Source organism: Pempheris klunzingeri, chromosome 2 (assembly GCF_042242105.1).
Source record: "Pempheris klunzingeri isolate RE-2024b chromosome 2, fPemKlu1.hap1, whole genome shotgun sequence".
NCBI lineage: Eukaryota > Metazoa > Chordata > Actinopteri > Acropomatiformes > Pempheridae > Pempheris > Pempheris klunzingeri.
In genome coordinates, this window is record NC_092013.1 from 9,206,462 (window position 1) to 9,220,752 (window position 14,291).

Below are 14,291 nucleotides of genomic sequence, written 5' to 3' on the forward strand. Positions count from 1 at the left end.
CCAGTTTTAAGGGACTTAAATGCTTAAAAGACTGTGTTAAGTAGATCAAACGCATTAAACGTGATTTAATTTCACTAACATGTCGTGCTAAATAAACTACAGTAGAGTTTGCTTTCACAGAGTTAACACTCTGTGCGCACAATACTCTATAGTTGAGGATTATATAGTTTATTGGTTCCGTAGTTTCCTCACAGATGATCGCTCTCCTGTTGGGTAAGTTTGATTTGTTCACCCTGTTGGCACGTCGGTGCACAAATAAAAGGATTAGTTGGATTCGGCTCTTTGTTCGCCCCGCCCGGCTCAGCTGAAATAATGGCCCAGTCAGACGGTACGTTAGGTGATTATAATCGAGCTCACTCCATAGATCGCTGCGCGCTGACCGGCTCTTCGTTTTTAAATGGTCTAGAGGAGCTCGCTGATTGGTCGAGACATCAGTCACGTGTTGATAGTTCAGCTGTTTATCTTTTAACAATAACAATAATTAGGTTTTTAATTTGGTATTTTACTCTATAAGAACTCCGGAAAGCTTCTAGCATTGTAGACATGTATAATATAACAAAGATACTACTGTTTAAAAATGAGCCAACGTTTTAATTGTTTAATAAACATATTTATGGCTTTCACAAAGGTAAATAGTACCAATCATATAGAAAACACCCCCCAAAACATTGTTGTTATCTTCATAATGTAACCATTAGGCTTGAAAAAGCTTTTATTTAGTTTTCAGCTTGTTGCAGAAATGGCATATTTCTTTTAAACTGCCATCCATTGTCTCATAACAATGACATAGCAATAAAGATCCAGTCCATATTCATTATCGGCTGCTATACACTGTCTAACATTGCCCATTGTCTGTTAGTAAACTACATCTTCTGTTGATCAGCGTATTAGATGACGATTATTTTCGTCTTATTCTTCTTATTATTGTTAATTATGTTTGTCAAACTCACATTATCAAACAAAGAATCTTAAACCAACAGTTTTATAGCCCTATTTAATGGTAGTAGTGTGACTGATTCAATCCCAAACAAAAATTAAGAATATTCTCATTTATGTACTTAATTAACTTTTGCTTGAAATCTTCACCTTCACAATGTTTACAGTCTGGGTCACATCTGTGACGACTTTAAATAAAGCTGACTGGTCTTGACCGAGACATTTCAGCACAAGGATGTCATGTGTTACCTACTGATTAAAGTAGGACCACTTCATTTGTTTGTTGAGAGTAATTTGAATGTCTCTGTTCTCAGTTTTGTTTGACGCTCCCATTGGTGGATTTTGGGCAGTAGACTATAATGAACTAACGGTCTCTCTTTCACTCTCAACATGTTGTACAGTCTAAGAAAAAAAGTTTGGATCTCCATGAGCTTTCTGCTCTTTGTTAAATGCTTTTTATCAGTCTGGACATAATTCTATATATTCTTTTCTCAGCTGGCACTTGTGACCGTCTCAGTCAGCAGCATTCACAAATCTCACAAAGCATACAGCCTTGACCTGTTCATGCAAAATGATGCACATGTACACATATTTTATAACGTCCCTTCTGAACACAATATTCTACAGCAATATGGTTTTTTTATGCTTGAAAACACACAAAGGGAGGCAAACAGTTTTGATTTGGTGGGGTTCAGCTGGGAGGGTGGGGACAGGGCTTTTAGTTAACAGGTGTGTGTGTGTGTGTGTGTGTGTGTGTGTGTGTGTGTGTGTGACACACAAAGTAACAATGACCACATCATATCAGGAGCCATGAAATAACACATTTGCGTCAAATGCTGAAATCATGACATCTAGTGTCAGACAGTAGACCTACACCTATACTTAAAATAAATGTGGAGGTCTGTATTTTAGCCAGATGAATCTGGAAGGAGATGTTGCAGTTGGATTTTTTCAAAATACAAATTTACAGCTTAATGAGAGCCACAAACAAAATACTTTCCACATGTGCAACCTAAAACTAAACCAACGCCCAGAAAAACCATTATGGAAATTCACATTCATTTTCCTGCATATTTGACTAGAAGACTGATGTACACTGAACAAATTTGAATGTGATTTGGATTTTCCTTGTTGAATACTTGTGTTGTGAGAGCATGATTAATGTTTTAACAATAATTTAATGACTAAAAATGTTCACCAATGAGTTAAATTACCAGTAAGTGCCTCTCACAGGCCTTTCAGCACAAAGAAACTGAACAAGCTGGATGTCGTGCTGTGATGCTCACTGGAAATAACAACATAGAACGCTTTAAAACACACCCACATAGATGGAGACCTGATTTTTCTCAACAGTGAATGACTTTTTTTTAGGACGGCAACAAATAATTAGTATTTAATAATCAATCAAAAATGTTCTCAGCAACTCGACTAACTTCTAAAATGTTTAAAAAAAACCCAAAAATAAACAGCATCTTCAAAATGCTTTTCTTTGACCAAACGTCTGAAACCCCAAAATATTCACTTTACAATAATAAAAAACCCAGAAGCAAAGTGAAAACTCACATATTTGTGAGGCTGTCATTAGTGAATGTCTGGTATTTCTGCTCATTGACTTTAAAGATTCATCAACTATGAAAATGTTATTGACCGTCAATTGATTGATCTGATTGTTTAAGTACTCTGTTATGTTATAAATCAAACACGCACTAACTCGTGTTAGGATGGATTCCACACACGCCTTCATCTCACTAATGTGACTGGAAGTGATGTTTTTGTAGGTTAGAGACACCAAGATGGAGGAACTTACATCACATGATCCAGGAAACAGCTGCAGGACGGCATTCAGCATCAGCTTCCCGAAAACATCTTTATTAGAGCAGGATGGTCAGACTGTTGTCAGTGTGATAGAGGAGAATGAAAGAGACACAGTCCTGTTATCATGAAGTGTACACAGATCATTACATGTGTGTGTGTGCGTGAGTAAATCCATTAAAAGATGCATAGCCAGGCAACACATTTTTTTTAAAGTTCTTGTGGGCTCACACGCATGCATTTTTAGATTATGCATGGTTCACCCTCTCCAAAGCCACGTAGAAACTCTTCTTGTCATCCAAACAGTGCCAGCCGATTGGTCCAATCTCACAATCTGCACAAATGAGGTACTTGATCCTCCCCACGCTGTTAGTGAAGCCCACGTTCTCAAAAGTGAACATGTCGTCCACAAACCAGTGGGTGGTGAGAGTGTCGCCGTCCACCGAGCCCTCCGTGTTGCTGAGGCCGCTCTTTTTCCGCATGGATGGTAGGAACAGCTGGTGAGAGACAACACAGCCTCAGATCACATAAAAACATTTCTGGAAGAACTCAAAATCAGGAGCGCAATAGAGGCGTTGGACTTGATGAGGTTGCCATGTATTTAAGTCTTGTTAGACCTAGCTGGAACCACAAGACATAAACGGTCTTTAAAAATGAAGACTGGTTTAAGATCTTCGTCCTTGTACACACATACAAACGTTTTTAGAAGCGTTGAGTTTTTATGGAACATTCAACACCTAAATAATTGAACAGTTTGCCTGTTTGTCTCTACCACTGACAATATGATCATCCTTATTATTTAGTTTCACCTTCTACTTAAGTAATTTACTGCTGCCTGGCATTGGTGCACCTGTGTATATGTATGAATGTGTGTGTGTGCATGTGTGTGTTTACCCCTGTGCTTACTGTTTTCTTCAGTGTTAGAGTAAGTTTTCAGATGTTTTAGTTCAGTAAAAGTTATGTAAAATGTTACTTATGTAAAAGAGGAAAGCACTTTTACTTTTGATGCTAAAACTACATTTTTCTGAAAGTACTCCATGCAGAAACATTGTTCCTGTGAGCGTTATGCTATCAAATATTGGCATACTAGATTACTCTATAACATGTTTCACACAAACATCTTTGTTTGTATATTTAGTCGCAGTCAAATAAAACGAGTCGAGTAAAAGTAAAATATCCACTTATGAATAGCAGTGCAATATAAAGTAGCATAAAATAGAAATACTCCAGGTATGTACCTAAAACTTTTTATACCGCTGGTTATATCACCCTGTAAAGCACTGTAAAGGATGAAATGCTGCTACACAAAAATTATTCTCCTGATTTAAATGACCTGTTTACAGACAGATTACATACAACAAAAATCTTACCTCCTTCTCTGCAAACACAGCCATCCCGGGGCACAGCACCTTGGATCCGCAGCGTTGACACACCACAGTCTTGCTGTTCTTGCCGTCGTCAGAAATCAGATCGGACCGGTCCGGGCTGTCTTTGGACGGTGGATTGTTGTCCATGCCTAAACCTGACAAACACCTAATTTACTTTGCTGTAATTCACACAAAAGGGCTGAAACACAGTATATCTCATCAGCCCAACAGAAATTACTAGTTTAGGTTAACTTGGAGTGCTTTGTTAACGAAAATAAAGATGGGGAACAGACGGATACAGGCTGAGTGAATGGACCGGAATTACGAGACATCGGAACCGGTGTGATGCGGAAGTCCGTTCCTAAGAAACTCAATAATGTTCACATTTGTCATTATCCATCAAAAATAAACGATGGCAATAATAAACACCGAACCACAGTGTGATACATTCATATTAAATGCTAACCGGACTGAATGGTCGATTTAAAAACTATAACACGTACATAGTAAGCCACGCCCCTTGAGTTTATGCTAACATCTATGCTAACACTGAACTCAACAGATTAAAAATAAGACAAACAACCACATTACACACCCATAAATATTACATGCGCACGTTTGGATAAAGTCAGAGAAAACGTACCTAAATGTTGGAGTAAAAACAAGGCCAAATAACACAGTAAAAACGGAAAACAGACACGTTAGCTCAAGCTAGGCTAGCATACTGGCTGGTGTTGAAGCTTATCAACCGCTAAATAATCTCGTTCAGAAACACACGACTGTGATTAGGTTCCGTGAGGGCAAAAAAAAGAGGTAAACCTGTTGGCCAGAATGGATCAACGTTTGATAAATAAATGTATTATAGAAATATTAATGATGATAATATGACTCATTTTAACTGTCTCCAAATATCAAAATTGACACCTGAAGAGTGAGAAGCAACAGTACATTGGTATACACACTGAAAATGCTTTTTAATTTGGTGTCAATTGTTTATAATCAATTACAGTTTGGTTTAATGTGTTCACTTATGTCTTTTCTGTAGGTGTCAACCTCGTCTTGTCAAATACAGCCAGACACTCACAGGCAAGGAGGGACATTGTCAGATAAACTCAACCTGAATATGTTGATGGGACAACAGCATCAAAGGAGCCTCTGTCAGGTTAATGGAGGTGGTTGGTATCGTTTTTTAAAAGAAGCATCACATACATAAATACAAAAACTTTTTAGCTGAAGTATTTCGCAAATTGCTGACATATTTGTAAAATACAAAATGAAAAATAAATAAGATCAATAAACCAATAAAAACAAAACTATATACAAAGCTAACAATGCCTTTTATTCATAGTTGCTTTAGGAAATCCATGCCCACTTCATACAGGAGCTAGTATATTGTAAATTTAAATGTGCCCGAGGCTCACATTACCCAACATGTCCGCAATTACAGCAGTCAGCATTGCCCTGCTGATGAAATTTTAGTCCGTCTTGGTCCAGCATGTCTGGATCATCATGGAAAAGGCAGAGAGATGTGTATGAGTGAGGGAGACGAGTTTCTGAGTCTCCGACTTGGTCGAGTGCAATGGATGACTTTATATTTTGCATGATTCATTATTGTATAAAGCCCTCATTGGCTTGGCAATGAGTAAAATGAAAATTCACAATGTGCATTTTGATGGAAATATGGAGAGATGCAGAGTAAAAATAATTCCAGTTTTAAAATAAAACATGTTTGAGCATGTTTAAATGGATTACAAAGGAATTTATTTCAGCGAACAAATATGAAAGGATACTAATGGACATTGTTATAGCCGTGCACACATCCACACAGCTAATCCCACCAGATGAAGAGCTGCTGTTTAGCGGAGGTTTATATGCTCAAAACATGGTTAATATTGATCTCTATAACTCATTAGAACTGTTGGAACACTATCCTAAAAACCAGTTTGTTTTATTCTTTATAGTTGCACGCGTTATAAACTAACACTATAAGAAACGTGTGTACTCTCACATCACTCTCACCAGCTGCTTGTTTTGTCTGGACCTCAACATGCATCAGAGACAACTGGACACCATGTTTGTACATGTGGAAAAAAATTTATTACAATAATTTTCCAAGATTACCATTAATAAATATTTATGTTTACATTTCAGTGAAATGTATGATTTATCACTTTCTACACAGGACATTACACAAAGTCAAGAATACACATCATTTTAGTCTTTGTAATAAAGCTCGAATAAGTTGATCTAGAAAAAGGAGTCTTAAACAGCAGTTGATACAACCTATCAATGGAGTTGTAAGTTCAATAATGATTCGATTGTATATATGGCAAGGAAAACAAGAAAAGTCAACATCTGGAAATCCATGAAGCTCCCTTGACTGTTAAGATAGGCCATTTTATTTAAAAACATTTCCATTGGCCTAAGGCACAGGAATACTAAAAGTTTATATCAATCACACATAACGCATTTTAAACCCCATACGGCGATTTAAAGTTTTGAATTTAATAGTATACACTAAAGGTGCTTTTGATATTTACACCTCTCATTGCATCTGAAATCTACCCTCTAGCTAACGAAAACACAATTGGACCTTTCCAGATCTGTACATTGTGCGTAGCCCAGGATCGATTATTCTAGAAATTAATCAATGATGTGCTGTCTGATTGAAAAATGATGGCAAGGGAGCATCTTAGTCTGACCTGAACTGAGCCAATTGGTTTTTTTCTGTGCCATTATTTAAATTTGAAAATCTTTTTTTGGTACTTTTGTCAATTAGAACAATGCATCAAAATGCAAAGTAACTTCTAAAAAAAAAAAATCAGCATCAGTTCAAAGAAACTTTTACTTTGTTTAAAGGAGACTTCCAGTATTTTGAAACCTGGGCCCTATTTATTTATTTATTTGTACAAATTTTGTGTTCGAAATGACTTGCAGATCCAAAAACTTTTAGAATTGGTCCAGTAGATCGTCTCTGCTAGGAGCCGAGAACGTGTAGCAAGACAGACTACTGTGTCCAATCAAAGTACATCCAACAAAAGTGTTTGTTTTTGCCAAAAGCTGGATCAGATTCGTATTTGAGGATTCTGACAACATTATGGAAAGGATCCCTACAGAAAATAGTGCAGGAGCCTTTTTGTTTAACCACAGACATCCAATCTATCAAACTATTCAAAGCCACCAGACTCCACTGACAAAAATGGTAATTTTACCTCGCATAACAAAGGAATGGCTGGTCTACTGTTGCCTTGATCAATTAGTTTGTTGTGTTATTGTGAACTAACCCTTTAAAACACCAAAGTCACACAATAACACATACAAACTAACTGATGAAGACAGGAGTCCACTACCGTATAAAATAACTGTTTTTGTCAGTGGAGTCTGGTGGCTTTGAACAAAGTGATATAACAGCTATAAAGGATCTTACAGGTTTATCTCTGTAGGGATCCTTTCTGTAATATTGTCAGACACACTGAATGACAATCTGAGTCTGTCAGTAGCAATAACAAGAACTTTTAGTGGACATACTGCACCTATTCCAACATTTTGTAACTACCAGTCATTGGGCATCAAATATGGCCATCAAATATGGCCCAGATTTAAAAATACCATTTAAATTACACCGATTCCCTGATCACACACCATCACATCACATCTATGGGGTTCAAGGTATATTTCCTTCCATAATGTTGTGTTTATTTTGATTGAATGGGATTTTAGAGTACATGTTTTATTGCAGAGTGGCCATAGGTGGGTTCGCGGTGGTGGTCCTCTCGGTTTTAACAGACCGCTGCACAATCAGTGTCTGCACAGTTACAAAACACTTGGCCTATACACACTATGCATGTCTACTTTCATCTTCCTCATACAAATACACGTGCAGGCCTTCAAGCACCTGTCTGGTCCTGGACTGCGCTACACCTTACTCTCTGTGGACAGTACATTCATCCTCTAACTTGCATGGAGACTGGGAGGGAGAAAAGGAATGGTTTACAGTATGCGCCCTCTGCTACAGCACACATAATACTCTCTGTCCCCTTTGTGCGATTGTAACAGACTATGGAGAGGTCGGGGTACTAGTGAGCTTCTAAGAAGTAACCATCAGTTACAGGAATACATGATTTTGGTTAAAAACCCTTTTTGATCGTATTGAAAAGAGACTTCAAGCTTCATAATTATTGAAGAAGTAGTGCCTGTTGAAGATTCCCTCTGTAGTTCAATGGCTAGTTAATGCTACTTTATTGGAGCAAAAAAGAGCCAAACAGAAAGACCACCAAAACCCAAACAAGATGTTAGCAAATCAGAAGTACAGAAGGAGCAATAAGTGACTATATTGAATTCCAGCAGCATTTTAAATGTGTGTATGTGTGTGTGTGTGTGTGTGAGTGTGTGTTTGTGTGTGTGTGTGTGTAGGACTATAAAGAAAAGTATGAGTGAGTCACAGTCAGGCCTCTCAGAGCAGAGTGTCATCTGTGCATCCTCCCTCGAGGCCGTAGCGGAACTCCTGCAGGTTGGAAACCCCGTAGAAATGGATGAACGCTGCCGCCACGACCAGAACATGAAAAATCTGATGAGAGTGGAACTGGAACGAGAGAAAAAAAGGTCTGAGAATCAGTTATGTTCATTATCATGTGGTTGTGTTTGATCAAACACAGGAAAAAACACACCCATTGTCTGCAGCTGTGTCTGAATCAGCTTCCCTTGCTCTCTCACTCTTTGTCCCTTGTGAATAATCAGTGTTTTGAATCATCACTGACAGGTGTACTGCCACAGGGGAGGCGTGTTGATCCCCAGAATATTTTTGCATATTTCTGATACAGACCAAAACATGTCCACAGCATGGAGTATTGAACATTGTCACATACTGAAAGCTAGCATTGAATGGTCTGAATCAAATTCACTGATTTTTTTATTAGACATTTCTGATGTAAAATTTCAGACTGTATTTGATCTCATTAAAATTCCTGCTGCTTGTGTTTAGAAAGCATGTAACATTTCAGAACTTCGTTTTTTTTATGTTCTATCGTAAAAAAAGGACAGGACTATTAGACAGTTTTCTTATTTGTTGGGGGGAAAACACTTAACGTCCTAAACTGTCTGCACCACTAACCACCCGAGTTTTCAAAGTTCTGTTACTTTCCATAAACAAATGAAACACTCACCCAGATGTCGCATTTGCCAGGAAAATAGCGCTCCGGGATCCTGGCAGCATACAGACCAGCACCAGTGATATACATGGCACCCATCAGGTAGAACCAACCCATCTGGCCGACTGTGGTGGCCTTAACAAAGCCCTCCTCAATGGTGAAGTGCATGGTGGGGACGATGCCGCTTAGTCCCAGACCCATGAACACACCTAGGAGAAGCATTGGACTCCTGTTACTTTGTTTGAAAACATTATAAGACAAGAAATGATGATTTTAAGTACGGGGTGCGTCTGGTAGCTATCGGAAGGAATCCACTGGCAATCCACGGACTAAATGCAATTAATGGCCTTTATTTAGCTCTACCAAGGATGGCACAGCAGTTTTATGAACAGCTGGATTACAGGGGTGGATATCAGGACTTTGTGTGTGTGTGTAGTTACTCATTAAGATACACACCGGTCTTAGCAACAAAGACAGGGAAAATTCACTAGCTTGAGCAGCAGACATGTGGCTCGCTGCTGTGGGGGTAGGTATAGACTATTGTATCAGACCAAGCTAGGGCTGAGGGAAACAGCTCTTGAAGGGAACAGGGTGCTCTCTACAATGATTGTTATAAGCTAATTTTAGAAATGCAAACATTTGTAGCACCTCATCAGTGTTTCCTGTGCATCTAGTGAGTCGCGCTGTAAGAAAATTACCACCACTGCTCCCAAAAGGCAAAAACAGTGACAGATTTGTGATGAAACTACAATTATAAACCAAATCAAACAGCTGCATAAAATTACAGAGAAAGCACCTAAATCTAAAAAGCGCATGTTATCAAAAACTGGTCAGCACCTGCTCTTGTGGGTCGGTGACGAGGTGTAGAGAACCGGTCCCACTGGGCCACTATGATGGCGGCAATGCCGAGGACACATACAATGGTGAGGTAGATAAGTCGTGGCTGAGGGGAACAATAGAACGAGTAGTACAGCCAGGGCACGAAGGAGCCCATGATCAGGAGGGCGATGCCCGAGTAGTCAAGCCTGAAGAGAGGGGGTGACACAGAGACAACAGCTGGGTGTTTGGCTGGCAAATCTGCTGGATGCCAGAAAGATGACGTTTTTTTGTCATGTTTCTAAACACTTTTATAATTCCCAAAAAACGGTGAACAAAAATGAACATATTCAAAGCAACTTCATTATCACTCTGTAGTTGTTAAATTTCTAAATCTATTTTATTCATGGACACAATAACAGCAGTAAACGCTCAATAAGTATTTTTGAGCTGTACTTTGTATACTTAATGAGAATTCAGCCTACATTAACTTGATACATTAACTGCCAGAGTAAATGCACTTCTATCAAACAGCTCCAACCACAGATCAGTACTGAGCGCTCCACAATGTCTCATTTCCACCCACAAAAATGGCAGAGCTGCAATGCAAAGTACTGCCAGGCCCAGCAGAGCTGTAGCACTGTGTTAGTTTTGGCAGAACTGTGGACCATTTTGCCCTGAATGATGATTGTGTGTGTGTGTATTGTGCATGAATTGCAGTGAACTCTAGATGGCGAGCTGGAGCTACATGTCCAGTGTAGAGGAAACATATGAATGGCTGAAATTAAAAATCTGGTTACTCAAAGAGAACAGGGCCCAAAACTGAAAAGAGCTTTGACAGTTACAAACGATTCCTTTAAGACATGCGAGGCAAGTATGAGAGAAACAGTGCTGGACAGTATGAGGCCTTACTTGGAGAAGGTGCGAGACACTTTCTCAGAGTGGCAGTAGACGGTATGAAAAAGCCAGGAGAAGCTGAGGCAGAGCACAGCTCCCAGGAAGAACATCCCGAACACCACTTTCTCTTGCAGTGGGGCCATAAAATACATGTTGGGCCTCAGCATGGTTAACGTGCCCAGACAGATGAATAAGATGAGCCCTGAGGGAAAAACAGGCCAGTTATTTTTGCTGCTAAAATCTTACATTCAGACATTTTTAGGAATGTTATGTGAGGCTTTTTATTCCCACCTAACAGGTGAGTCCAGATGTTTCCTGTCTCAGTGTGAATTCTGAAGATGCTTCCAAAACAGGCCCGGAAAGAGGGCATAGGGGGCCGATGTCCATGCAGGAGGTAATCGTTGTCCTTCAGCCACTCTGGCAGGACGTGAAAAGGGATGACCCTCCAGCGCCCCTCCCACACCTGAAAAATAATTAACGTTTTCACTCACAGACACATTCGTTAACGATTACTATATGGCTCTCAAACAGAAAGCCTGTGAGGTCGACGCAAAGACTAATATTTTGCAACGACTACTTCTTTACATGCAGTTCAAATATCTAAAGACGTTAAACTCTCTTAATATTTACTGGGAAAATAAGACACGGCTGTATTTTGTGTTATGAGTAGCTGTCTTTAACACTCAGTCGATAATATACATCTTGAATGTGTTTCGGTGCTATTTTACTAACAAATAAGGTTTCTTTGTTAGAAACGGACATTTGTCTCCTATGGCGACCTACAGCGTCATGTCTGCCATGGACGTGTACATAAAATCCCTGGTTTTCATTGTTCACCCAGATATGCAACTATGTCCATTAACCTCACTGTTAAACCACTGAACTCTACTACACCTGACACACAGGGTGTCTTGTTTCAGCTCATTTATCGTAGCTGGTGCAATATTTATGCTGGTTCAGTATAAGGGTGCGGGGAAAAGTTGTGTAATGTCATAAGATCTTTTAATTTTTCTGATTCTGTTACATTTGAATGTTAACTGACCAACATTTCACCATCACAGTAAACTTTGTCAGAGTAAGAAGAGCTGAATTTATTTTTTAAAGAACCAGACATTTCTACTATATTTTTAGTAACTATGCTGAAATCTGCGTTCCTCTTTTAAGGTTATTTTAGGTCCCTGCATCAGTCTGAAAGTACAAAGTTTTCACTCACAGTTCAGTAAAAAAAAGACCTGGACTGGTGCTATACGTTGAATTAATATTAAATTGTATAAGTTTTGTGTTTATTAAACTGACAAGACATTTTACTTTGTGTACAAACTCCTCCATCTTCTCCATGGCATGGTGAGCCTGAAGGGGTAAGGTCAGGACCTCTCCCACCTCATCATCCTCCTCTTCCTCGTCAGCAAGCATTGCGGCTCCCTTTAAAAGAGATCACAACAGGTTACTGAGGCGACTGACCCAAAACAGCTTTTCTCTGGGAACTGTCTGAAATGGTCCTACCTCTGGATGGACGCCTTTGGATGCTGCCTGTCGCCCCCCTCCCTCCTCCAGCAGTGGCCCCAGCTCCATCAGCTCAACATCTGGGACACGGCAGTCCTCAGAGATCCGGCAGTCTGCATCACTTGCAGACCCGTTTCGGCCTGACATAGGGAGACTGCCTGATGATCCACTCACAGTCTCTGTGTTCTGCTTCAGATAGTACACTTCAATTTCCTCCTGAGTAACCAGAATCACAATCCACTTTACTGGCTGAGCATGTTGACATATACAAGAAATTTAACTCCAGTTCTCAATGGCTCTCAATATACTACACACTATAATACACTAGGTACGCAAACATAAACATCATCGCTATTGCATACAAGCAAGAGGTGGAACACAAACGTTACACAAAGGTTAGATTGTTACTATATTTTGTATATACAGGACAATGAAAAAAAGCCTCAATAAATATTGTACAGATAATAAGCAGATATGCTCAGTATATTGGAGGCCAATAATTGATCAAATGTAATTCTTTACGTTGTTCCAGTAATATAAATACATCCAATAACAGGGAGCCTTTTTACATGAAGTGTGGACTGTGTATTTCACCTGAAGTAAATTTAAATAAATGAATGGATATTTTGCACATGCTATTGTACAATGTGAATGCTATTGTACAATATATATATATAAATATATATATATATATAGATAAGCATAGTAAGATAATGTTGTATTGCGGGGTTATTACAGATTACTAAACAGTTATCTCCGATTTTAAATGTTCGGTGATTAATCAGGGTCTCGTATGAAATCGGTGTTTGATCGATCAGACATTCACAACAAGAGAACAAAGGAGCCGCTAAACTTATTCAGATTTAAGCCTCCAGCCACAATCGTCGGCCGACAACTACAGCAGGACAAAACTCCACATATTAGACCGAAAACCGATATTAAACCCAGAGCTGCCAACACAAATAAAACGTTTAACCAAGTTAGTGCTTAGCGCAGCCTGCCAGGCGGATGTTGGTTAGCAAAGCGTCCGACGGAACATGGAGTACAAAATGTAAACAACCGCAAAATACTGACGAGTCAGCGTTGATTTGTCTCAACTCCACGGCTCAGTTCACTTCTTAGAAAAGAGACGAATTAAAATTAACGCGCTCCGCTGCGTTAATAAGCCGTCAGGTCACGGATCTCGCCTGTATCAGGTTGCTAACGTTACCTTTTAGCTAGTTAGCGCCGAGCTGCCCACAACTGTGTGAATTAACTCGCTAGCAGCAAAATAAAAGTCATCACGACGACACCGACATATAACGTTATCTAGACGGACTACCGCACTGATACCTGCTAGTGTAGTTTAATTACATGGACATAAATTACCTGACAAGGTAGCCTTCAAACCAGAAAGGTGAATTATTTATCGATATGCGAAACACAATCCTTACCGGAAGTTCAGATCTCTTCCGTAAACCTAATCCCTGTCGGGTTTTCAAAATAAAAGCACATAATACGAAGAAAACGTATTTTTTTTTAAATATATACTTGGATTATGTAAAAAAAAATGTATTCTTACTTCTTGTATTTCAAAAATGATTTACAATGTTTACATATGAAAATAATGTCGAAATATTTTTAAAAAAATGTATATCAAACATTTGCATAAAAATGCATTTGCTATAGTGTGTCTTTGGAAAGGTTAGGGCAATCAAGTTTCAAGTATTTTTAAACATATTGTATTTGAAAATAGATATTAAGTATGTGTCACTAACTATTAAACATTTTCTTATTTTAGAAGGTATTTGAGACCACGTAAAATATAGTTTTA

General features: G+C 38.9%; 2 protein-coding genes across 3 annotated transcripts; both read right to left on the reverse strand.

Moving 5' to 3' along the window:
* Positions 1–2,739: 2,739 nt before the first annotated feature.
* rabif (RAB interacting factor) lies at positions 2,740–4,859 on the reverse strand. The gene is made up of 3 exons (XM_070845445.1): positions 4,759–4,859; positions 4,119–4,270; positions 2,740–3,245 (listed from the first exon to the last, which is right to left on the reverse strand). The coding sequence occupies exons 2-3, from the start codon at positions 4,260–4,262 to the stop codon at positions 2,997–2,999; spliced, it is 393 nt and encodes a 130-aa protein (XP_070701546.1). The 5' UTR covers positions 4,263–4,270; positions 4,759–4,859; the 3' UTR covers positions 2,740–2,996.
* A 1,371-nt stretch (positions 4,860–6,230) lies between these two features.
* adipor1a (adiponectin receptor 1a) lies at positions 6,231–13,922 on the reverse strand. 2 transcript variants are annotated; one of them, XM_070847066.1, is made up of 8 exons: positions 13,847–13,922; positions 12,479–12,694; positions 12,284–12,397; positions 11,267–11,438; positions 10,991–11,177; positions 10,100–10,287; positions 9,278–9,471; positions 6,231–8,697 (listed from the first exon to the last, which is right to left on the reverse strand). In XM_070847066.1, exons 2-8 carry the CDS (start codon positions 12,623–12,625, stop codon positions 8,569–8,571), a joined length of 1,131 nt encoding a protein of 376 aa, XP_070703167.1. In that variant the 5' UTR covers positions 12,626–12,694; positions 13,847–13,922; the 3' UTR covers positions 6,231–8,568. The 2 variants fall into 2 exon arrangements, with proteins under 2 accessions (XP_070703167.1, XP_070703173.1); XM_070847072.1 differs by lacking the exon at positions 13,847–13,922 and adding an exon at positions 13,553–13,601.
* Positions 13,923–14,291: the final 369 nt, after the last annotated feature.